Below are 25921 nucleotides of genomic sequence, written 5' to 3' on the forward strand. Positions count from 1 at the left end.
CTTTCGTCGGGCCCTAAAAACTCATCTCTTTCAGTTAGCCGGTCTCTCTTGATTTTATGATTTTATGGTTGGTTTTAAATTTTGATATGGATTTTAAATTGATAAATTTTAAACTATGGGCCAAATTTAATTATTTTAAATCTATTTTTAATCGTATTTATGTATAAATGTTTTTATTTTGGCTGTTCACCGCCCTGAGTCCGAAAGGAGAAGGGCGGTATAGAAATTCGAATAATAAATAAATAAATAATAAATAAATCATCAATAAGATAGCCTCTTTCTCTCAATTCTCTTCTGATTCCTTTCAGTTTGGTTAAATGTCCTCCAATTTGTTCACCAGGTTTCAATCTCGAACCATGGAACTCAGACATGAGCAAACATGAAGATTCAATTGAAACAGGCCTGTAGCAATTTTCCAATTGGACCCAAATTTGTTGGGCTGTTGCATCAGGCGGAAAGGTAACTTGCAGTTCAGTATCCATGGACATCAATAATGTTGTGCAAGCTTTAGTCTCTAAGTCTCTTATTGCAGGAGTCCATGGCTGAGCAGGAGGATTAAAAACCATACAGTGAGTACCTTCTCTGCGAAGTAACAATCCAATCTCACTGACCCAGGCCTTATAATTCTGTCCTGACATCTTTAATTTCGACTCACCAGCTAGTGGAGTAACAGAAAAGGCCTGTTGAGGAACATGCATTTGGTATGCTGGCTGTGCTTGTAAAAATACCTGTGGTATTTGCTGTGTTTGTTGTGGACCAACAAATGGTCCTGGTTGCACGGCTGGAGGCATTTGTGCATGCGCTTGTGGCTGCGGCTGCTGCATTGGAATCTGCTGTGCTCCAGCTGCCATCTGTGCTTGAGCTTGGAGCTGTTGCATTTGAGTTGCAATATTAACATGGCCTGCTGGAGACGCAGTCATTTGCCTTTGCTGCATTAAGCATTGTTGTGCTCCATCTAAAAGGACACCAGCACCACCAGGGGGTGCTGAAGATTCAGTCTTTGGAGACACTTGTGGCATTGCAGTCTGAATATCTGAGTGGATTAAGGAAATGTTTGATAAAGTCCGATGCAATACTTGAAATTGTTCTTGCAAACTGCGATGCATTTCAGCTTTCTCTAGTAAATTACTTTTGCCAGCAGATGGTGCTGCAACTTTAGTTTCGGGCAGCTCAGATAATTTTTCTGCCTTCGTGGCAAGTGTAATTTGAGAAGACACCAGATCTCGAGGCAAAAGTGACGTGAGTACAGCTCTCTGTTCTGATTTGCCTGACACAATATCCTCTAGGGGGTGTGTCTTAGGCTTCGAAGAAGAAGCTAAAATGGCGGTTTCAGGAATTTTAAAAGCACGAGACTCTCTCTTATCTTGCTCGAGCATAGATAAAGCTATTTTTGCCTGGGATAGCTCATGTTCAAAAAATTTTATATGGTCATGATAGCCTTTTATAGCTTGCTCATGAAGAGAGAGCTTGGAGCTGCGAGGAGAATAATAAATTATTTCTCTCTCTGCGTGGGGGGAAAAATGCTCGCCAGTTTGTGAAAACTTTGGCCTTGCACCAAGCGTTTCAAATTCAAAAGGTTCTGGGAGGACTGTTTGAGAGCATGCATATTCAGAAGGAGACGTCACTGACCTTAATTGCAGCACGTTGCCTTCAAAAGCAGCTTTTCTGTTATCTTCCTCCTGAAGCCTCTGTAAGAGCATTTCGTCCATTTATTCTACTCCCACGGCTCCCTCTAGCCGGGTGGCTGAGGCGAGTGGCCGGAAATTTGAAAACCTCCTTTCTGCCTCTTCTTCGTAGGAGAGGTTTAAATCATTAATAGAGAATGCTCTGAGTTTCAGTTTCCCTTTCTTCTTTTTCTTTGGCATTGTTGCAGTAATTAAATTAGCGTTCCACAGTTGCTAAAATAATCATCTGTCTAATTAGCCTATTCGCTTATCATCAAAGTAACAAGCAAGGAAAAAGCCATAAAACCTTGCCGGCAGAAGTTCTGGCAGACGAACAAAGAAAGTTAGAAGAAAAGTGAAAGAATGTGGACATGCGCAGTAGCTTAGAGATAAGATGTTCAGCATCTACCATAAGTCTCAGAAAGGGAGCCCAACTGACAAATACAAAAATGCAGTGACACGGGCCGCCACGTGCACCCTGACACGAATGACATCGAGCTGGCCATGCCCACCCTGGCCACGCCCACCCTGCCCCCAAGGTCAAATACAACCCTGATGTGGCCCTCAAAGAAATCAAGTTTGACACCCCTGAGCAGTCAATCTGAATTGTTTGAGAAATGAAGCAATTTGCCACCTTTGGTCTAGGTATTTCTAATAAAATATTTACAAGCGAAAAGAGCAGATAATCTGGGTCATGAGCTAAAGTACAAAAGTTAAACTGAACATTCAGAGATAATTCCAAGGAAGTAATCCAATATATGACCTTAAGACCTCCAGGGTCAATAGGTAGCCTGCCAATACTGTATCCCTTTTAAAGCTGTGTATTAATATTGTCCAAAATAAATGACTTCCAAATGGTTGCTCCATGTCTTAATAGATATATTTGTAGAATACAGGGGATTAATACATTCTTTTTCTCAGGGATCTGTTCCTATACAGTTTGGGAACACAAAAAAACCTAGTCCAGATTTCGAAAGGTGTTTAGAAGTGTTCTTCTTGATTTTTAGACAACAACATCCTAGTTTGGTTTATTATATCAAGACAAGTGCAGTCCTATATTTCGTTCTATCCAAAGATACCCCAAAAGTGTAAGGTAAAAAACTTTCAATTCTAAAATTACAAGCTCTTCAGCTGCCCCTCAAAATGGTGGATCAGGATCCTCCTCAACAGCCAATTTTTAACTCAACTGTTCATATTATTATGGGAGTAAAATAGGAAGAAGCCAGGAGGAGCAGGAGTTACCTTATCATCCCACAAAGTTATCACAAAAGCATCATGGAAAGGTGAAGTGATCACATCAAAGAAAAACTGCACTCCTGGAGTGACTGATCTGAGGCAAAGTCCTCGTCCATTCATCATGAAGGTTCTTAGGGGAGTCCCTTCCCACAACCTTGAAATCTTACATCTTCTTTGCCTGTTCAACAGCATCTAAGGCAGCCATATTGCACGAGGCCAAGACCAAGTGAATTAAGCTGATGAAACTCTTGATGATAGCAATAGGGGTACAAACCCATAGAATCAAGCGATAGAATCCAGCGTATCCTGACAGGACTGGAAAGCAGAAAAACAAAACAAAAATGAGTGGGGTGGAAAAATGTCCAACATGTTCTTCAGTCCTAAAGCCTCCCCTCCCCTCAGCTTTCTGTACTCACTTTCTGGCCCTTCACCGAAACACAACAAGTACAACATGCAGTAGAAGAGTTCATTACCAGCACACACAATGAAGAGAACAGGCTGAAAGGAGAGGAAGGAGAAACTACATCAGATCAAACCAGGCAAGAAATGGCAGCCAACAGAAGCCAGTTTAAATCAGATGGTCTTTATGGGATTACATGACAAATCATGATGACTTTATGGAAACATCTTTCTATATAAAACATCTATATTTAAAAATAACCTGTTGCATATGATAAAAATATCTCAGAATGCACAAAATTAATAAAAACAGCAGTTGGATAACTTTTCAGGAAAGAGATGGCTTGGATTGCCATCTGATCAACATGGAAGAAGGAAAGTAAATTGTACCAACAGAAGAGAATACTTGTGGCCCAGGGTTGAACTGTGGGGTCCATGGTGCTCTCTGAGATTGCTTGTTTTCTTGAAGACATTTCATTACCCAACTATGTAAGATCATTGGTACTAGATAGTGCTAGACATCAGTGCTAAACAGTGCTTCTAGCACTGATGTTACCTAGCTGGGTAATGAAACATTTGCAAGTAAACAAGCAAGCTCAGGGAGCACCAAGAACCCTACAGAAGCAAATTGATTAGTAAGGGATCCTATAACACTGGAGCCATCCCAAACAAGAGTCTGGCCTCACTTCAAAAGGGAAGGAGGCATCACTCAACCCATGATACAGATAGGTTTATATAGGTTTTAAGCCCTTTGATAGTCAAGGTAATCATTTTAAATTAGCCTCACTGGAAGTCTCCTAAATTGCCACGTTTCATGGCTGGAAATGTCTCTTCCTACAGCAAGCCTTGGTCATTGGGGGAGTGGGATGGGCCCAATGGCAAAAGATGTGTCACACTGCAAACTCCCCCCATTCTGTACTTCTATCATGTCATGGCAATTAAATGACAGATGGAGCTTGCACTGCAGTGTCACAATGCACATTTTGTCATTTTAGCAAAAATTCAATTTATTGTGCCAATGGGAGTGGGAAAATTTACTGAACACAACTGTATTATTCATTAAAAATGAGAAATCACCCCAATGGTGCCTTCTCTCCAAAACATTTGGAATTAAGAGAGAGAACCGAAGAGAGAATTTCATAACAAAATTGGTGAGAAAAGACCTGAAGTGAAGTTTTGGTTTTGAGAAAACAGAAGGAGAGGAAAGTTGGGATGGGGTTAGCAATGATGTGACGACTCCAGAGAGACATTTTTGTGACACTCACCCGTGAGTTGTAATACACTCTCAAGATCTGGTTTCCTGTTAAGTCAATACTCTTATGGCTTTCTCCACCTTTCACCACAGTGCTACGGGAGGCAGGGGCAAAAAATTAAAATGGGAATTAAGAGTATTCAGTTCTACCTCAACTCCCCTCTCCTTGTTCCTTCTCTCACAGTCCTATATATCTCTTCCATCAGTGGTGAAATCTAAAATTTGTTACTACCGGTTTTGTGGGTGTGGCTTGGGGGGGGTGTAATGTGACTGGGTGGGCGTAGCCATTTTTTTTTTTTTACTTTTAAAACGATTTTTTCTACAACCTCTTCGGCGAAGAGGTTGTAAAAAAATGCTTTCAAAAGGCTCTGACGATGCCAGCTGAGTTGCCTGATCGGCAGAGGCTTTTTTTCTTTTAAATGCCTCTGACAATCAGGCAACTCAGCTGGGATCGTCAGAGGCTTTTAAAAGAAAAAAAGGCTTTAAAAACAACCCAGCCTCAAAATTACAATGTTATTTCCTTTACCCTCATAAAGGTGGGAGGGAGAGGGAATGGTTCTGTGTGAGTGGTAGGCATACACGAGTGCATGTAGTTCTATTTGTGTGAGCAACGGGCGCATGTACCTGCTGTTCACATAAATGGAGCTTCGCGCATGAGCACAAGTACCTGGCACTCGTGTAAATGGAGCTGCGTGAATGTGCTTGCCCATTTGTACAGCCCAGTTCCGAACGGGCCAGAGCCCAGTAGTGGGCTGTGTCCCAGGGGCTGGGGATCCCTGCTTTACAAGGTGAAAGGATTTTAAAAATGTGGAGGTAATGCAAACATTTTGTGCTTGCAATGAAAAAAAAATGAAACTTTGATTTTGTTTTTGCTAATTAGATAGGTTTGTTATAGAAATGGGTAGTATATACTGTATAAGTAAAAAGTTGAGGTTGTAATGTTAACTTCTACTGTGCTAAAGAGTAAAGGAAATAGGTGCCTTTTTCTTTCCTTTTCCCTCTTTACACCATTTTTTTCTTTTCTCTCCTCCTCCTCCTCCTAGTTTTCTATTACTTATTTTGAATTTCTCTTTGTATTTTATATTTTGATAAACTAATAAAAATGTTAAACAAGAAAAAAAAATGTGGAAGTAATACAACAATATGCTCCTCCAATCTGAAAACCAAAGTGATGATAAATCTGAAGAGAACCGTCTACATCCCTTTTCAATGCAAGACTGAACTGGATTACAGTTTGAAGGAGGAGGAGGATCTAAGTCAGGGGTGTCAAACTCGATTTCATTGAGGGCCACATCAAGGTTGTGTTTGACCTCAAGGGGCCGGGGTGGGCATGGCCAGCTTGACATCACTCATGTCGGGGGTGCGTGTGGCACCCTGAGCGCTCTGCCAGCAAAAACGGGCTCCCAAGCTCCGTTTTCGGCTGCAACGGCCTCCTGCAACCCTCTGCCAGTGACTGTTTTCACTGGCAGAAGCACCACGGGCCGCTCCTTCGCTGTTTCCAGGGTGGCCCTGTGGGCCAGATCTAAGCACCCTGCGGGCTGGATCTGGTCCCCAGCCCTTGAGTTTGACACCTCTGATCTAAGTAGAGGAGAGCCAATTCTACCCTTTGCTATTTAGAGCAGTGTTTTTCAAACTTGACCACTTTAAGAGGTATGGACTTCAACTCCCAGAATTCCCCAGCTAGGATTACATCGGTACCTAAATTTGATAGACAAATAAATAAATAAACCACATTCAGCTCTATTTCTCCAGCCGATACCTGTGGAGATGTAGCCAATGGGAGGCCATATCAAGGCTCATGCTCAGCTGAAACCAGAGGGCAGATTCTGGATAGAGCATAGCCAGGTTTACCAGCAGACACATGGTAGTACAGCGGTCAGTCAGCATGTCCAACATGGCCCCAAAGCAGTAGCCTAGGAGGAAGGCCATAGGTTAGGAGAGGAACAGTGCTTGGGGGGGGGGGGTTGGTTCATTTGTGCCTTTTAGTATAATTTTATTAAGTAAAAAGCAACAGGAAACAAAAACACAGAAAAAGGGGGAAACATACATGTAATCATAGCAACATAAGCTCCAACTCCAACTTATTTGTCACTGCGTTTTTGTATTTGTCAGCTGGGCTCCCATTCTGAGACTTATGGTAGACTGATTTGACTCTTATCTCAGAAGCCACTGCGCATGTCCACATTTTTTCACTTTTCTTCTAACTTTCTTTGTTCGCCTGCCAAGAGGTACGGCAGGAACGCTGCCAAGATGTAATCATTAGCTAGTAAGACTGTTTTTACTTCTTTATAATAAAATGTGTTTATTAGAATATATCTCGGGTTTATTTTCTTAAAGTATACTTCAAGGAAAAGCCACAATCCATTCTCTAATCAAGGTGCAATTACCCAAAAGCAGAATGGGATTCATTGCCACCCTGACACGAGGTAGCAGGAGGATGACTTGGATTGATTTATGGCTTTTTCCTTGCTTGTTACTTTGATGATTAGACCTCTAGGCTAGTTTAGACAGATGATTATTTTTGCGACTGCGGAACGCTGATTAATTGTCTGCTAAGATGCCAAAAAAGAAGAAAAAAAGGACAAATGAAATTAAGACCACTCTTCGTAAATGATTTGATTGATTTTTCCAATGAAGAGGAGGCAGAAAGAAGGCTTTCAAATTTCTGGCCGCTCACCTCAGCCACCCGGCTAGAGGAAGCCGTGGGAATAGAAGAAATGGACGAAATGCTCTTACAGAGGCTTCAGGAGGAAGATAACAGAAAAGCTGCTTTTGAAGGCAACGTGCTGCAATTAAGGTCAGTGACGTCTCCTTCTGAATATGCATGCTCTCAAACAGTCCTCCCAGAACCTTTTGAATTTGAAACGCTTGGTGCAAGGCCAAAGTTTTCACAAACTGGCGAGCATTTTTCCCCCCACGCAGAGAGAGAAATAATTTATTATTCTCCTCGCAGCTCCAAGCTCTCCCTTCATGAGCAAGCTATAAAAGGCTATCATGATCAAATAGAATTTTTTGAACGTGAGCTATCCCGTGAGGGATATTCTTCTTAACATAGCGAGAGAAGAAAAGGTTGTATTTCAAGGAAAGGAGGTGAATATCCTGAAACAGATACCTAGAAGGGTGAGGGAAGTGAGGAAAAACTATAGGTTTCTGGCGAGCCAACTGAACAGAAGGAACGTTACATTTCGATGGATCCTGCCAGAGGGGATGATAGTATCATGGCAAGGAAGAAAAGTTAAAATCGATAGCTTAGCCGAAGCACAAGATTTTTTAGATCAACTAAGAGGAGGGGAAGAAGAACAAATTAGCAAAGAAGAGATTGATACGGTAAACACGGAAGAAGAAACCTCACAAGAGCAAAGCACAAAGGAAGATATAGAGGAGGAGAAGAAAAAAGAAGAAGCGGAAGGACAAGGAAAGAAGATTAGACCAGTAAGAGCAGTAACGCTAAAGACAAATAAGAACTAGAACCTGGACACAATATAAGAAATGGATGGCCTAAAAATTTTATCCTTAAATGTCAATGGCTTAAACAATCACAAAAAAAGAAAGATAATTTTATCAAAACTGGTAAAACAGAACCCAGACATAATTTGTTTACAGGAGGTTCATATAAAAGAAGATGAGGCAAATTGTTTAGAATTTATTAAATTTGGCAAACTATTTGTGTCACTAGCAGAGAAAAAGAAAAGGGGTGTGGCGATATATGTGAAAAAAGGAATCGAGGCAGAATTAAAGTATAAAGATACTAAAGGAAGAATTCTAATGGTAGAAATTAGGAGAGGCAATGCAAAAATGATGTTGGTGGGAGTATACGCCCCAAATGAGAAACAGGGACAATTTTACAAAAAATTACACAAACAATTAGGGAGTTGGGCCCATGCTGAAATATGTATGTTAGGCGATTTTAATGGAGTTGTTAACCCAGTGAAAGATTATAAAAGTGGGGAGAGAAAAAGAAATAAAAGATTGCCTCTGCCAAAAAGCTTCTTTGATCTCATCGACAAAATCAACCTAATTGATATATGGCGTACTTTACACCCGCACGATTCCCAATACACTTTTTTCTCAAATCCACAGAATTCTTGGTCCAGAATTGACATGGTATGGACTACTAGAAAATTAGGTCTAGAAATTAAGAAAGTGGATATAAGTATAAATACTTGGACAGATCATAAACTTCTCGAAGTACATTGGCACTATATTAACAAGAGAAGACAACAAAGATGGAGTCTAAGGTCCAACCTCTTGAATGAAAAAGAGTTTATAATAAAATTAAATGAAGAAATTAAGCGTTTCTTCATCGAGAATGGCAAGCAAGGTACGGCGAAGGAAATTGTATGGGATACCATGAAAGCGTATTTGAGAGGAGTAGCGATATCTTACACGGCATTCAAAAATAAGGAAGAAAGGAAAGTTAGAGAGGATTATAATAAGAAACTAGAAGAAGCGGATAGCAAATTACAACAAAACCCAGGAGACGAGATGGCCAAACAAAAGTGGATGATGGCAAGGCATAATCTTAACATTCTGGATCAGGAAGAGTTGGCGCAAAAAATCAAGAGAACAAAACACTACCACTTCGAGAATGCCAACAAGTCGGGAAGATGGCTGGCATACAGATTAAAAAAAGAACAGGAAAAAAATCAAATTCTTATACTAGAAGACTCCAACGGAGATATCTTGACAAAAGAAGTGGACAAGTTAGAAAGAGCGAGAGAATTTTACGAAGCTTTATATAAAGAGGAAGCGATTGATCCAGATAAAACTGTACAATACCTGATGGAAGCTAACTTGCCACAGATAATGGAAGAAGAGAGAGAAATGTTAAATAACAAAATCACAGTGGAAGAACTCAAATTGGCTCTTGCCAAAATCAAGAAAAACAAAACACCAGGCCCAGATGGTCTCCCGGGGGAAATTTATGCAAAATTCGAGGAAGAATTACAATTAGAACTGTTACATATATTTAATGAGGTATTAGTTGGTACAGGAATCCCAGATTCCTGGAAAGAAACCTATATTACCCTCATATTGAAAGAAGGTGCTGATCCAAAACAGATAGCAAATTATAGGCCGATTTCTTTGTTAAATTCAGATTACAAATTATTTACAAGTATAATTGCAGAGAGACTAAAAAAAATTCTAAATGGCTGGATTCACAGTGATCAGAAAGGATTCCTCCCAGGGAGGCAAATGAGGGATAACGTGAGGATGGTAATAAATGTCATAGAATATTATGAACAGCACCCGGAAAAACAGCTGGCGTTAGTGATCTTGGACGCCCAAAAGGCGTTCGACAATTTAAATTGGAAATTTATGATCAACCAAATTGATTTGATGGGATTTGGGACAAATTTTAGAAAGATGATCGAAAATATTTACTATAAACAGAGAGCAAGCATTTTAATAAATGGGGACAAGACACGGACACTTTGGATACAAAAGGGAGTTAGACAGGGATGCCCCCTGTCCCCTCTACTCTTTATAATGGCGCTGGAAATCCTACTCAGAAAGATCAGAGATAACAAAGAAATCAAAGGATTACAAATTAAGAAAGAAATTTTTAAAACACAAGCCTTCGCAGATGACGTGGCCTTAATAATGGAAGATCCCTTGAAATCTGGTCCCAAATTACTCCAGGAAGTACAACAGTATGGAGAAGTCGCTGGCTTTAAGCTTAACAAAACTAAAACTAAAATTTTAGCAAGAAATATGACAGAGACAAACAAGAAAGAGCTAGAAAAGTCCTTAGAACTTCAGATAGCAAAGAAAATAAAATATTTGGGAATATGGATTACTGCAAGGTATTCCTCCTTAAAAGAGGATAATTACAGTCCATTACTACAAAAATAAAGCAGGATATAGACAGATGGAAGAAGTTAAAACTGTCCTTTATAGGTAAGATCTCAGCAATTAAAATGAATATTCTCCCCAAGATTATATTTCTATTTCAAACTATTCCAGCGAACATTGATAAAAAATATTTCCTAGATCTGGAAAGGAAGGTGCGAGATTTTTTGTGGGAAGGGAAGAAGGCAAGGATTGCATATAAAACACTGCAAGGGAAAAGAAGCATGGGTGGCTTCGGATTACCCGATTGGCAAGTTTATCAGAAGGCGGCCAAATTAGTATGGATCAAAGAATGGGTTTCATTACAAAATAAGAGAATCCTGACGTTAGAAGGCCACGATCTACAGGCAGGCTGGCACGCTTATTTATGGGGCCCAAAGAATAAAAAGAACTCATATTTCCATAGACACAAATTAAGGGAGACCCTGATTCAAACATGGGAAGAAATTAGACAAAGATTTTATACGAAAGTACCGATTTGGGTCTCAATTATGGAGGCTTTGACTACCTCTAATAAAAGGGATATTTTGAAATTTGGCACGTACAAAGATATATTAGATGAAAATGGTATTCTTAGATCACGAGAAATACTAAGTAATCAAGGTTTCAATTTAGACTGGTGGAGCTACCTGCAGATAAGCTCTAGATATCAAAAAGATAGGGATCAATTTGGTATAGAGAAGAAGTACAACAATTTGGATAAAATTATGTTGGGGATTGAAAAGAAAATGTTAGCGAGATTTTACAACCTCTTATTAGGCGAGGACAGAGCAGAAGGAATAGCTAGGAATCAACTAAGCATTTGGGAAAAAAATATTGGCTATAGACTAAATTTCAATGACTGGGAGGAGGCTTGGAATAGAAATTATAATCTTACTAAATCAGCAACTTACAGGGAGAACCACTATAAAATATTTCACAGATGGTATCTAGCCCCAGCTAGACTAGCAAAAATATTTCCCAGTGCCTCAGCAATATGTTGGAAGTGTGGAAAGGAGGTTGGCACCTTCTTTCATATGTGGTGGTCCTGCCCGGAGACAAAAAAGTTTTGGACAAAAATACGAATTTGGCTACGAGAAATAGTGGAAGAAGATATAAAACTTTCCCCCGAAATCTTTTTATTAGGAATGATGGGAGACGGACTCTCTAAGGACAAGATACAATTAATTATACATGTTATAACAGCGGCCAGATTAACCTTTGTAAAATACTGGAAGGATAAACAAACCCCTCCAGAGATGACAATAATAAATAAAATCCTAGAATGCGCAGAAATGGCAAAATTAACTAGTGTTCTTAAAGACTATGAGAATTCAAAATTTAAGGCAATATGGGAAAGGTGGTACAAATGGTGGAATAATAGAACAAGACTATAAGGATATGTCTATTTCTAATAATGGTAGATTTGAAGATATTTGATATGTACATAATGTAAATATGTAACCGCACGACACCTCAGATGTTAACCGAGATTTGATGCTTTCTTTTTAAAAAATTTTTTAAAAAAATCAATAAAGTATTATAAAAAAAAAAATAAAAAATGCCTGCATATGTGCCCCAGCCACAAGTGCAAATAGGGCCAGCTCCTGGCCCACCTCCAATGGCACAACCAAGACCATTTTTTGGTCCACAACAGGCACAGCAAATACCACAGGCATTTCTGCCAGCACAGCCAGCATATCAAATGCAGGCTCCTTACCAGGCATTTTCTGTCTCTCCACTAACTGGTGAGTCAAAACTAAAAATGTCAGGACACAATTACAAAGCCTGGGTCAGTGAGATCAGACTATTGCTTCTTAGAGAAGGCACTCACTGCGTGGTTTTTAACCCTCCTGCACAACCTTGGAATTTTGCAATAAGAGATTTAGAGATAAGAGGCCGCACAACATTATTTATGTCCATGGATACTGAACTGCAGGTCACTTTTCCACCAAATACAACAGCCCAACAAATTTGGGCTGAATTGGAAAATTGCTACAGGCCTATCTCAATTGAATCTTCATGTTTACTCATGTCTGAACTCCACGGTTCGAGATTGAAACCCGGTGAACAAATTGGAGGACATTTGACCAAACTGAAAGGTCTGAGAACAGAATTGAGAGAAAGAGGCCATAACATTGAAGATATTCAAATGATCAGCATCATTATTAACTCTTTGAATTATGAATGGAAAGATGCTGTTACAAAGATTAACCAAGTCCCAATTGCTCAATGCACAGTGGACAATGTCTGTAGACTTTTAATTGAAGAAGAGGCATTCATGTTGGCCACACCACATTTGAGAGGACCACCCGCATCAAGAGCTCCAGCTAGGCGCCCCTTCCGAGGAAGGACCTACGCTCCAAGGATGCCAAGATGCAACACCTGCAACCGTGTGGGACATGCCACCCAGGATTGTCCCCAACGAGTTCCAGCTCCCGTCACGTACCAGCCCAGAGGAACAGATTCCAGAGGCAGAGGCAGAGGCGGAAGACAAGGTCGTTGTGGTCCCCGGCGTGATCGACAAACTCCACTCGCCACATTGGCTTTAACCAATGATCCACAACTTCAACCACAGTACGACAGATGACTCCTGTGGACTTTGGACAGTGGTGCAGTGTTGCATGTTACTTACAGAAAGGAACTTTTCACAGAGATGCATTAGCCTGAACCTGAACTACGTCAACTTTATTCTTTTTCCAATCATCCTTGTCAGGTCAAAGGAAAAGGAACTGTTTATGTTGAAGAGCTCGATGCATTCATTCCTGATGTTTATTATATACCAACAGCAAATAGTAATTTGCTTAGTCAGAGTCACTTGTCTAGAGTGTTCTAGGTTCACCACCTTGAAAAAGCAAGTTACATAGTTAAAAATGGAGATATTTTTGCTGAAACCATGTTAATTGGTGGTGTTTATTACTTAAAGCCAAAGCCTAAACTGCAAACACAGGCGAGTATACAGACTTCAAAAGAGGCCCAGAGAGAGATGTTCCATAGAGAGATCCTGTTGCTACTCCAAAGGCTCCTAAAGCCAACAAAAAGAAAATTAGAAAACAGGTTGCTCAGAGCAAGCCTGAGGTTCCTCATAAAACTGTTAATGTTGAGAATTCACTAACTGGTAAACCTTTGCATTCCAGGTGTATCCACAAATGGCATAGAAGATTGGGGCATGCCAGTTTCCGTGTTCTTAGGAAGATGCCGGAGTTCGCAAAAGGTTTGGATCTAAAGGGGTGTAAGGTGTTTTTGGATTGTGCTGTCTGCAAAAAGGCCAAATCCAAAGCAGCAGCCATTCCCAAACGCGCTACACGCCTGTCAACATGCATTTTTGATTTGGTACACACTGACATAGTTGGTCCTTTTCCGCCAACACTTGGTGGTTGAAAATATTTTCTAACAATTGTTGATAATTACTCTAGATATGGATATGTATATCCTATGAAAGAAAAATCTGAGACCTTTCAGATCTTTAAAGACTTTGCTGCTCTTGTTTCTACCCAACACCAAGTTCGCATCGCCAGAATCCAGAGTGATCGTGGTGCTGAATTCATGTCTCAGCGTTTCCAGGACTGGATGCGTAAGAATGGAATTCTTCATCAGACGTCAGCTCCTTACACACCGGCTCATAACGGAGTCATAGAGATACGACAGGGGGTACTGCAAACCATGAAGCGTTGTCTCCTAGAAGATGCCAACCTTAGTATGCCATACTGGGGTGAAGCTATCAAATATGCAAATTACATTGTCAACCGTACATGGAGCAGTGTAATAAATCAGACTCCTTTCTTCATGTTGTATGGCTACAAGCCCGATCTCAAAAACCTCCATATTTTTGGTTCATATGCTATGGTGAACATTCCCTTAGCTCAAAGAAGAAAAGGAGGTCCAGCAGCAAAGAGACTGAGATTTATGGGTATTGATGATAATTCAAAATGGAGCAAATTTATCGACTCGAAACATGTAATTGTGATTTCCCAATCTGCTAATTTTGAGGAAGATGTTGACTGGTCCAGGATTCATTCCAATGATCCTGGAGTTTTATTTTCCTAGAGACGATGTTGGTGATGCCACACAACCATTCCCTGAGGCTCTGGCACACGCCTCGACTGGAGACCTAGTGGCCGCCTGGGATAGGGCGGCCGCTGGAGCTCTGGATCGGGTCGTGCCTTTGCGGCCTCTGACCCGGCGCCGATCTCATTTAGCTCCTTGGTTCACTGAGGAGCTGAGGGAGTTGAAGCGCCGGAAAAGACGCCTAGAGAGTAGTTGGAGGGCCAGTCTTTCTGAATCTGACCGGACACTGGTAAGAGCTCATATTAGGAATTACCAAGTGGCGATAAAAGCAGCGAAATGTAGCTATTTTGCTGCTCTTATTGCATCATCAGATAATCGCCCAGCCGCCCTGTTTAGGGTGACCCGCTCCCTGCTCCACCAGGAAGCGCGGGAGGACCCCTTGGAGGGTAGAGCCGAGGATTTTGTTCAATATCTGTATGACAAAATCGCTCAGATTCGGGAAGATCTGGACTCCGACTGGGTAGTCTCAGGGGGAGGGACTGGGGCAGGTCTTGAGAATGTTATCTGGGATGAGTTTGATCCTGTGACCCCTGAGGATGTGGACAGGATTCTGGGTAGACTGAACGCGACCACTTGTTTATTGGACCCATGTCCCTCCTGGTTAGTGTTGGCTTCTCGGGAGGTGACACGAGGCTGGTTCCAGGGGATTATAAATGCTTCGCTGGGTGAGGGTGTCTTTCCTGCCGTCTTGAAAGAGGCGGTGGTGAGGCCTCTCCTCAAGAAGCCTTCCCTGGACCCGGCAATGTTGGTAAATTATCGTCCGGTCTCCAACCTTCGTTTTGTGGCGAAGGTTGTTGAGAGTGTGGTTGCGCAACAGCTCCCCCAGCACCTGGATGAAACGACGTATCTGGATCCGTTCCAGTCGGGCTTCAGGCCTGGGTACAGCATGGAAACGGCATTGGTCGCATTGGTTGATGATCTCTGGAGGGCTCGGGACAGGGGGTGCTCCTCTGTCCTGGTCCTGTTAGATCTCTCAGCGGCTTTTGATACCATCGACTATGGTATCATGCTGCACCGGTTGGAAGAGTTAGGGGTGGGAGGCACTGTGTTGCGGTGGTTCTCCTCCTTTCTCTCTGACCGGTCGCAGTCTGTGTTGACAGGGGGACAGAGGTCGACCCCGAGGCCCCTCATATGTGGGGTGCCGCAAGGGTCGGTCCTCTCGCCTCTCTTGTTCAACATTTATGTGAAGCCGCTGGGCGAGATCATCCGTGGTTTCGGGGTGGAGTACCATCAGTATGCTGATGACACCCAGCTGTACATCTCCACCCCGGATCACCCCAACGATGCCCTTGAAGTGATGTCCCGGTGCCTGGAGGCCGTACAGATCTGGATGGGGAGGAACAGGCTCAGGCTCAACCCATCCAAGACCGAGTGGCTGTGGTTTCCGACGTCCCGATATAGTCAGTTGACGCCATCGCTGACTATTGGGGGCGAATCATTGGCCCCCACGGAGAGGGCTCGCAACTTGGGCGTCCTCCTGGATTCACGGCTGTCTTTAGAAGAGCACTTGACGGCCGTGACCGGGAGGATTTTTTATCAGGTCCGCCTGATTCGCCAGTTGCGTCCCTTTCTGGATCGGGACTCGTTACGCACGGTCACTCATGCCCTTGTCACCTCCTGCCTGGACTATTGCAACGCTCTCTACATGGGGCTCCCCTTGAGGGGCACCCGGAGGCTCCAACTGGCGCAGAGTGCGGCCGTGCGGGTGGTAATGGGAGCGACATGGTGCTCCCATGTAACACCTCTCCTGCGCGAGCTGCACTGGCTCCCGGTGGTCTTCCGGGTGCGCTTCAAGGTTTTGGTTACCACCTTTAAAGCGCTCCATGGCTTAGGGCCTGGTTATTTACGGGACCGCCTACTACCACCAATAGCCTCCCACCGGCCAATACGCTCTTCTAGAGAGGGACTCCTCCGGGTGCCGTCAGCCAAACAGTGTCGACTGGCGGCCCCTAGGGGGAGAGCCTTCTCTGTGGGGGCACCTACCATCTGGAATGAGCTTCCCCCGGAGATACGGAGGATCCCGGATCTGTGCTCCTTCCGCCGTGCTGTGAAGACCTTTTTATTCCATCAAGCGGGCTTGGCCTAATCTCTTCCCTTTTTAAATATGTAAATTTTAATCTGTTTTTAAATTATTGGGGTATTTTAATTTGTCTGGGCCAAATAATTTAATTTGATTTTATCGGGTTTTTAAATTTTGTGTATTTATGTATTTTATTGTTGGCTGTTCACCGCCCTGAGTCCTTCGGGAGTAGGGCGGTATACAAATCAAATAAACTAACTAATAAACTAACAACCTGATGATCAAGATTCCACTAGTTCTTCTCAACTTGATGTTCCGTCTTCGCAAGCCGCAGATGCAGGTTGAAATGGACAGTCTAAAGAAACTTAAGTTGTTTACACCTGCAAAACCTCCAGCAAACAAAAGGGTCATTGGCACTCGATGGGTCTACAGAACCAAAAAGAAGCCAAATGGTGAGTCATTGTACAAGGCCAGACTTGTAGCTCAGGGTTTCGCTCAACGTTATCCTGAGGACTACACAAATACCTATTCACCGACAGTCCGGACTGAGAGTGTAAAAATTGCTTTAGCAACTGCAACTATCCTTGGTCTAGAAGTTTTCCAGTTCAATGTTGACACAGCTTATCTACATGCTGACCTAGATGAAGAGATCTACGTGAGAGGTCCTCCAGGGTTCTGACAGCAAGAAGGGGATACCTGGTTTCTAAACAAAAGTCTTTATGGTCTGAAACAGTTTGGTTTAATGTGGTACTTATGTCTTACTGACAAACTAAATTCAATGGGCTTTATTAAGTCCGAAACTGATGAGTGCGTGTTCACAAAAAGATCTAACAATGCATATGAGATAGTTCTTGTTTATGTTGATGATATTGTTTATATTGGTCCAAATAAGCAAATGAGTGAAATTTTTGCCAAAGCTTTGCAGAGATACTTCACATTGAAATCATTAGGTCATATTAGCACTTATTTAGGTGTTCAGATTGACAAAACACAGAAGGGGTTTAGTCTTTCACAAGAAGATAAAATTGAACAAGTTTTGCATCATTGCAACATGAAAGATGCTAACACAACAAAGACACCCATGCAAACAGATTTTCACAACTTGACACATGAACCAAGACCTGAGTTCGAGGATCAAACACTTTATCGTTCAGTTATTGGGTCACTGTTGTACATTAGTAGTTGGACCAGACCCGACATTGCACTTAGTGTTAATCTCTTGTCTCGACACGTAGGTAAGGCAAAACAGTTTCATTGGACATGTTTTAAGAAATTATTGAAATACCTAAAACACACTAAACATATGAAGCTATTGTTAGAACCAACACAGAATTATGTTGTTATGCAGATTCTGATTGGGTGAGTGATAAGAAATCACGTAAAAGTACTTCAGGTTATATGATGTTCTTAAATGGATGTCCTGTTTACTGGCAAGTGTGTAAACAGAATTTTGTTTCTTGTTCGTCTACCGAAGCTGAATATGCTCGTGTTTCAGATGCATGTAATTCTCTAACATGGTTTGATGCTTTGGTCACAGATATCTGGACACATCCAATCCGACCGATCACCGTGATGGAAGACAATGAATTGGTGGTTTATATTTCTGAATCACATTTCACAGGTTCTAGGTCCAGACACATTGACATCCGTTATCAAAACATAAAACAATTAGTGAAACAAGGTTTTGTTAAATTGCAGTATGTATCTACACATGATCAAATTGCTGATATGCTCAACAAACCGCTTCCAGCAGCTCAATACGAGTATCTGCGTAAGATGTGCCTTATTTGATGATGTACTTGATGTCCGCTCAACTGACAAAGAAGGGGTTGTCACTGCGTTTTTGTATTTGTCAGCTGGGCTCCCATTCTGAGATTTATGGTAGATGCTTAACATCTTATCTCTAAGCTACTGCGCATGTCCACATTCTTTCACTTTTCTTCTAACTTTCTTTGTTCGTCTTCCAGAACTTCTGCCAGCAAGGCAGGAACGCTGCCAAGATGTAATTAATTAGCTAGTAAGACTGTTTTTACTTCTTTATAATAAAATGTGTTTTATTAGAATGCATCTCGGATTTTATTTTGCTTTAAAAAGTATACTCCAAGGAAAAGCCACAATCCGTCTCTAATTAAGGTGCAATTACCCCAAAGCGGAATGGGATTAATTGCCACCCTGACAGCCCGAGCGGCTGCGATGGCCTCCTGCAACCAGTATGTGGCCCTCCCGAGCTCTGTTTTTGCTGGCAGAGGGCTGCAGGAGGCTGTCGCAGCCTCCTGAGCTCCATTTTCACTTGCAGAGGCACCGCGGGCTGGTCTTTTGCTGTTTCCAGGGCGGCCCTGCAGGCCTTGAGTTTGACACCCCTGCTGTAGCTGAAGGTCGTACTTTGTCATTGTGCTGTGCAATACTGAAGTAAATTAAATAAGGACAACTTTCAGCATCAAATTTTAATGGGTTATTTTAAGGGTAATGGGTTTTAATGTTTTGGGAAGCCAATTAGATTTAATTCTGTTTTTAAATTATTTTAAATTTTGTATTGTATGTATTTTAATTTTGGCTGTGCACCGCCCTGAGTCCTTCGGGAGAAGGGCGGTATACAAATTTAAATAATAATAATAATAATAATAATAATAATAATAATAATAATAATAATCAGTTTTGCCCTTGAGTTTTGCCCTGTCTGTCTTCACCATGATACTGTCATTTACCTATTTATTTTGTCCAAGATTTTGAACATCCAGTACTTTCCTGAGGTAGTTAGTAACTCATTTATATAGACAATTATTTATCTTCTTTCTTTCCTTGCTGGTTTCTGCATTAGCACATTAGCAAACTTTCCTAGTGGCTTTCAGCAAGACGTTTACATTGGCATGGTAGCTACCTACCTGTTAAAAGTCCTCGTCTCCCCTTCCCACCAAAGTTGGCTTTTCATGCTTGTATTAGGACCCAGAGGTCAAGAGAAATAAAGGATGGATATGATGGAGGTAGGGTTTTTAATTTATTAAACAAATTTATATGGCCGCCCAACTCACACATGGTGACTCTGGGCGGCTTACAGAATTAGAAATCCACAACATAACCACCCCATGTTTTTGGCCATAATAGAGTTATACCTAAGCCTTAGGCATAACTTAATCATGGTGGCTGTATTGAAGGAACCAAACATGAAGGCTATCATGCAGAACACTTGATTGAGCCAAATTAGAATGCCATTACCATGTATTTTCTTTTGCTTAAACTGCAAGACCACCTCTGAAATTAAAATGGTTATTTTTGGTCCTTCCTTGTAATGTCCCAAAGGTGCTTTTTCAAGAGGCAACTGGACTTTCTGGCTTTTTGTTAAAGACGTTTCGCTTCTTATCCAAGAAGCTTCTTCAAAAGAAGCTTCTTGGGACTTCTGGTTTGGCGTCACTGTGAGATGGTTGGGATAGCGGGGCTCTGCAAAATCCCGGCCGATTCTTCATTGGGGGCCCCTAAGGGGCTAAAGCAGGGGTCCTCAAACTTTTTAAACGGGGCCACTTCACGCTCCTTTAGACTGTTGGGGAGCCAGACCGGGTGTGCGTGGCTAGGTGGTCATGTGACTGGGTGTGCGTGGCCAATTTAGCAATCCATTAAACAATACACACAAATTAAACTTTAATTTGTTTTGCTCCTGGGGGGTGTTTTATTTGCTTTTGTTTGCATGTTGCTCTTTTGGTTGACTTTTCTTTTTACTAGATCATTTTTTAAGTTGTTTAGGAGTCTAGTGGTCCACTTCAGGAAACCCAGCTTTGCAACAATTCTTCTCAGCCCCAAGGAACTTACAATCAACAATCTCTTGTCTCTCTCTCTTTCCCTCCCTCTCTCTGTATCTCTATCTCTATCTCTTTCTCTCTCTTCTCTCTCTCTCTTTCCCTCCCTCTCTGTGTCTCTCTCTTTCTCGCTCTGTCACTCTCTCCCTCTGTCTATCTCTGTGTCTCTTGTCTCTCTCTCTTTCCCTCCCCCCTCTCTTTCTCTCTATCTCTCTCGTACTCTCTCTCTCCTGGAGGTGGGGGGAAGGCAAAATCGGGCCTGTTTTTGGCCTCCCCCTGCCTCCAGTAGCACTTGTGCCAGCCAAAAACGGGGCACATGGAGGCCTCCTGGGGCGTCTGCGTGCACCCGTTTTGACCTCCCCCTGCCTCCAGTAGCACTCTGCTGGCCAAAAATGTTGGCCTTACCTTCCAGTTCCAGCCTGCAGGTCTCGTGAAGGTAAGGTAAGTCCCGCGCGTGCCGGATTAATGGCTTTGCAGCCTGTGGGCCGTAGTTTGAGGATCCCTGGGCTAAAGTCACCCTGGAGGGGTGACGAAGAAAGGAAGGATCCGTTGCTGATCGTGGGAGAGTGGCAGCTCTTCCGCTCAATCTGAGACACCCTCCTGACCAACAAAGAAGAGAGACGGACATTATGTCCGAACCAAAGCTGGGGCAACTGAAGAAAGAAATAGAATAGAATAGAATAACAAAGTTGGAAGGGACCTTGGAGGTCTTCTAGTCCAACCCCCTGCTTAGGCAGGAAACCCTACACCACTTCAGACAAATGGTTATCCAACATCGTCTTAAAAACTTCCAGTGTTGGAGCATTCACAACTTCTGGAGGCAAGTTGTTCCACTGATTAATTGTTCTAACTGTCAGGAAATTTCTCCTTAGTTGCTTACTTGCTCTAAGTTGCTTCTCTCCTTGATTAGTTTCCACCCATTGCTTCTTGTCCTACCCTCAGGTGCTTTGGAGAATAGCTTGACTCCCTCTTCTTTGTGGTAGCCCCTGAGATATTGGAACACTGCTATCATGTCTCCCCTAGTCCTTCTTTTCATTAAACTAGACAAAAAGATACTATGCTATACTGGAAAAGACCTTGAAACTCAGGATTCATAAGAGAAAGGGAAATAGAGTGGAAGCAACACCTGGAAGGCTTTTTGTTTTGTATCTATTTGCTTTTTGGCTGGTTGGGAGTAACTGGTGAGCCTTTTGAAGACTATAAACAACAGGAATCGCCCTTGAAACTGAACATTTGACGATGTGGATTAATGAGACATGGGGAAACTTGGTGGGCCATTCTGGATTATAAATGCTGCTCGATAGAACAACTTATGAGGCGAAAGAAGAAAAGTTAAACAAGACCTACAAATTTGGAAGATTGAGAGGGAGCAAATTGGCAGTTCCCGAGGACTATAAACATTGTGCATTTTGAGAAACAGTTCCGGAATTGAGTAATTTTTTCTAATATTGGTGTATCTTTTGGTGTGATGGACAATTGGGACATTGGGATCTTGGTACATTATTAATTCTTAGCCCATTAAATTAAAGTAAAATGTCACAACAGGGAGAATTAGATGCATCCCAAAAAGAAATACTATTGATGCTTCAATGTATTCAGGAGGCTATGATAAGGAACCATAGGGAGATGAAGGAACTGATACATGACATAGATGTGAGATCAGGAAACTCTTCGCAAATGATAATATATTATTACAATTAACATGTGGATGCAAACGTTAGAAGTTGAAAGACTATTATCAGATATACCTGAATAGAAGTATTATTGTCATTAGTATTGAGCATAAAGTAAATTGATCATTATTTCAACTATTATCATTAATATCAGAATTATTATTTTGTAAACCTAAAATGACTCAAACAATACACTGTTCATTAAGCACCTATGTATGTTTAAGGAAAAAAATTGATAATTTTTTTTAAAGAAAGAAGCTTCTTGGATAAAAAGCGAAATGTCTTCAAAGAAAAACCAGAAAGTCCAGTTGCCTCTTGAAAAAGCACCTTTGGGACAACCATGACCTGGATGACTGAGAATCTCCATAGACATTCCTTGTAATGTTCTCACCAGGGGTGGGTTCTAATTTTTTTTACTACCGGTTCTGTGGGCATGGCTTGTTTGGTGGGCGTGGCTTGGTGTGGCTCTTTTCTCTCTCTCCCTTCCTCTTTCTTTGTCTTTTTCTTTCTCTCTCTTTTCTCTCTCTCTCTCCCTTCCTTTCTTCCTTCCTTCCTTTTTCTTTCTTCTTTCTTTCTCTTTCTTTCTTTCTCTTTCTGTTTCTTTGTCTCTCTCTTTTCTTTCTCTCTCCCTTTCCTTCTTTCTTTCTTTCTTTGCCTCTTTTTCTATTTCTCTCTCTCTCTCTCTCTCTTTCCCTCCCTCCCTCCCCTTCCTCCTGAAATGCCAGCAAAACCCACCACTTTGCTCCTAAAGTGGTCTAGGGCAGGGGTCACCAACCTTGGCAACTTTTAATCTTGTGGACTTCAACTCCCAGAGTTCCTCAGCCAGCAAAGCTGGCTCTCTCTCTCGGCTTCTCGGCCTGAGCAACAAAGTCTCCCCCCCCTCCGGACCTTTGGTCTCCACAGCCTGTCAGGAGAAGGAAGGACAGGCGGGAGGGCACTGGGGGGGGCGCTGTCCAGCCAGGTCAAGTGCAGGACCAGGTATTAAAGGAGGAACCATCTGCACTTGGAAGAGGATCATGAGGGGGGGACCAAATCCCACCCCACCCCGCTTCCCTTTTACCTTTCTTTAACGCGTCCCGCTTCCCTCCCCAAACCTTGGGAGGCGGCGTCCTCTGCGCCACAAAGCCCTTGAGGTGGCTGCAGGAGGGGGAAAAGAAAAAAAAAGCCTTGGCCTCTGAAGCCTCTCGAAGGCTTTGAAGGTGTGTGTGTGTTTGGCGGCGCTGAAGTGAGCCATGCGATCGGCCCCTTGCCTTCCGCTGCCTCTGCCACCTCTGCCTCTTCCTTCTCTCTGCCAGCATAAGTCGGAGAGGAAAAGGCAGTTGCTTTGCTGAGCGTTTCTCTGCATTTCCATCCCAAGTCAGCCGCCCTCACTGGAAACGCGGAGAAACGCTCAGCAAAGCAACTGCCTTTTCCTCTCCAACTTCTGTTGGCAGAGTGTGGTGGCAGACCGTTCTCACCGGGTAACAGACAGGCTGCTCCTGGAGCAGCCAGGAGAAGGAGAAGCTGCCAGCGGGGAGGCGAGCCGCCCCAGAAGGACCGGAGGAGAGCACAGCTTCTCACTCATGGAGATCTACCGGTGGGGAAGTGGGCGCGGTAAGAGGTGCGCTGGCCAGGAAGTGGTCATGCTCCCTGGCCGGAGAGGGTTGCACAAACCTTTGCTGGAGTGAACATGCAACCCTCTCCGGCCAGGGAGCATGACCGCTTCCTGGCTTGCGCATTTCTTACCACTTTCCGCGACCACTTTTGCGCTGGTGGATCTCCATGAGTGAGGAGCTGCGCTCTCCTCCAGTCCTCCTGGGGCAGCTCGCCTCCCTGCTGGTGGCTTCTATACACTATACCAGTGATGGCGAACCTTTTTGGCATTGTGTGCCAAAAGTCTGAGCACAGGAGCACTCTTTCGCTCCCGCGTGCCAGCACCCATAATGCAATGCGTGCCCCCATTTGCGCATGTGCACAGGACACCCCCCATGCTCCCCTGCGCATGCGCCCCGGACTGCGCATGCGCATCCCCAAACATGCCCCCCTCCCTGTTCTTAACGGAGGACAACTAAGTACCGGCCCATTCCACGGCAAGACAGCTGTTCCCCGGCCAGCGCATGGCGCTGCCAAGATGGCGGGGCCAAGTGCCCTGCCGGGGAAGCTCTGAACGTGCGGCTTGCCTGGGCTCCTTTCTGCTGGGAGCCGCCGTTCCCTGGCTCGGTGCGGCACCCCCACCTGACCCCCACCACTGCGCTGCCTGCGGTTGGGCACGTCACCCGACCCCCGTCACACCTGGTGCTGCGCTGCCAGCCGAGCCAACACCGGGGAAGGAGCAGCGGGCGGGGCAGCTAGCCCTCCAGCCAGCAAATGCTGCCTTGTGAGCCGGCTGGTCGCTCTTGCCCTTCCCCCTGCAGCCTGCGGCTCCCAGCAGGGAGGAGCCCAAGCAAGCCGCCACGCGGTTGGGGCCGAGAGCACTTCTGCTGTATGCCGCCATCCCTTCTCCAGAGAAGAAGCGAGCTGCCGGAGGAGCAGGGAGCTGGTCAGGCAGCCTCCTCCGACCCAGCTGGTCTGCTCGCCATGATGCTGGCAACAGCAGCGGCTTGCTTTCGTGCCCAGAGCGCAATGCAAAAGCTTTCCCCATGCTTCCCAAACTTTGGTGCGGGGCTGAGGGCGGGAGGGAGGTAGAGAGGAAGGAGCAGGCAGCTGCTATGCCTCGGGGCTCCAGGGAGAGTCGAGGGTTAACTTTTCAGCATTCCACGATCCAAACCTAACTGGCTTCTCCGCGTCCCAAGGAGACACCCCCCCCCCCCCCACACACACTTCTGCTCCTTCCCCGGCGTTGACTGAGGGACACAACTGCAAAACCCGTCTGGAGTTGAAAGGGGATTTCAAGACAGGGACACGATCATCTCCCCGCATCGTCCTCGGCTTGCAACAGATGACTCGGGTGGGGCGCAAGAAGGCAAAGCCAGTAGAAGTGGCTGCTGAGCGCAGGGTGTGTGTGTGTCTCCTTGGGACGCGGAGAAGCCAGAGAAGAAGAGCAACGGCGGCTCCTCCTCCTCCCTCTGCCAGCCTCACCGTAAATCTCGGGGTTTGCCTTACGGGGGGGAGAAAGGTCCTGGGGGGGGGAACGTCAGTGGTGCCAGTGAATCCAGCCACACTCTGGAGAAGCCCTGTTGGAGCCAGTCAGGCTATTTCCAGCATGGTCTGCATTGGCGGGGCGCAGGACTTGCCTACATAACTTTGCCGGCAAAGAGCCAGCGGCAGAAGGCCGTTTGTGCCACCAAAGAGGCAGTGGTGCCGGCAAATTTATGTAGGGAAGCCCCATGCCCCAGCTCCGTGGGTCTGCAGAGCTGAGCGTCTGGCATCCTGCTTCTCTTGCTCCGGCCACCACCTTGCACACGGCTGATCGGTGCTCCAACAGGGTTTTTCCGGAGCGTGGCTGCAGTCACTGGCACCACAGACGTCTCTCCCACCAGCACCTTTCTCTCGCCCCTCCCTTCTTCCCCCCCAGTAAGGCAAACCCTGAGATTAACAGCGAGGCTGGCAGGGGGAGGAGGAGGAGGGGCTGCTGCTGCATCTGCAAAGAGGATTTGCCCCCAACCAGGACCTTTCTCTCCCCCCCCCCAAGGCAAACCCGAAATTAACAGCGAAGCTGGCAGGAGGAGGAGCCTCCGACTCTGCAAAGAGCATTCCCCTCTTTCTCTCCCCCTCCCCCATAAGGCAAACCTCGAACAAAGACAGTGTTTGTTTGCCGGCACGAACGGCCTCCAATGTGGATCCCAGGAAGTGGCTGTCAATCGCATAGGCGGTGCGCATGTGTGCTAAGAGAAGCTGCCCAGTGGGCATGCGTGTGCGGGAAATAAACTTCTGGTTTCAGGTTCGCGCATGCACATCAGCCACCTAGTCTTCTGGTTACTGGCGACCATGCGTGTGGGACGATCAGCTTGCCAGCTGATTTTCTGGTTTCTGGCACAGCCGCCTGCGTGAAGTCCTGCTGATCGTCGCAC

The 25921-nt window shown here is 44.2% G+C and overlaps 1 protein-coding gene across 1 annotated transcript; it reads right to left on the bottom strand.

Moving 5' to 3' along the window:
- Positions 1–2678: 2678 nt before the first annotated feature.
- Positions 2679–25677, bottom strand: CDIPT (CDP-diacylglycerol--inositol 3-phosphatidyltransferase). Its single transcript, XM_070944463.1, has 5 exons — positions 25641–25677; positions 6311–6464; positions 4565–4646; positions 3317–3398; positions 2679–3215 (listed from the first exon to the last, which is right to left on the bottom strand). The coding sequence occupies exons 2-5, from the start codon at positions 6445–6447 to the stop codon at positions 3064–3066; spliced, it is 453 nt and encodes a 150-aa protein (XP_070800564.1). The 5' UTR covers positions 6448–6464; positions 25641–25677; the 3' UTR covers positions 2679–3063.
- Between the last annotated feature and the right edge of the window lie 244 nt (positions 25678–25921).

This window comes from Pituophis catenifer, unplaced genomic scaffold, assembly GCF_029215685.1.
Source record: "Pituophis catenifer annectens isolate HBS135680 unplaced genomic scaffold, rPitCat1.0.hap2 SCAF_5, whole genome shotgun sequence".
Taxonomy (NCBI): Eukaryota; Metazoa; Chordata; class Lepidosauria; order Squamata; family Colubridae; genus Pituophis; species Pituophis catenifer.

Coding starts and splice junctions, on each gene's coding strand:
- CDIPT (XM_070944463.1), bottom strand. CDS start 6,447: ATGTTGGACATGCTGACTGACCGCTGTACTACCATGTGTCTGCTGGTA. Junction 4,647..6,310: donor CATTGGCTACATCTCCACAG/GTATCGGCTGGA, acceptor TGCCTCCCGTAG/CACTGTGGTGAAAGGTGGAG. Junction 3,216..3,316: donor TTTCGGTGAAGGGCCAGAAA/GTGAGTACAGAA, acceptor TCTGCTTTCCAG/TCCTGTCAGGATACGCTGGA.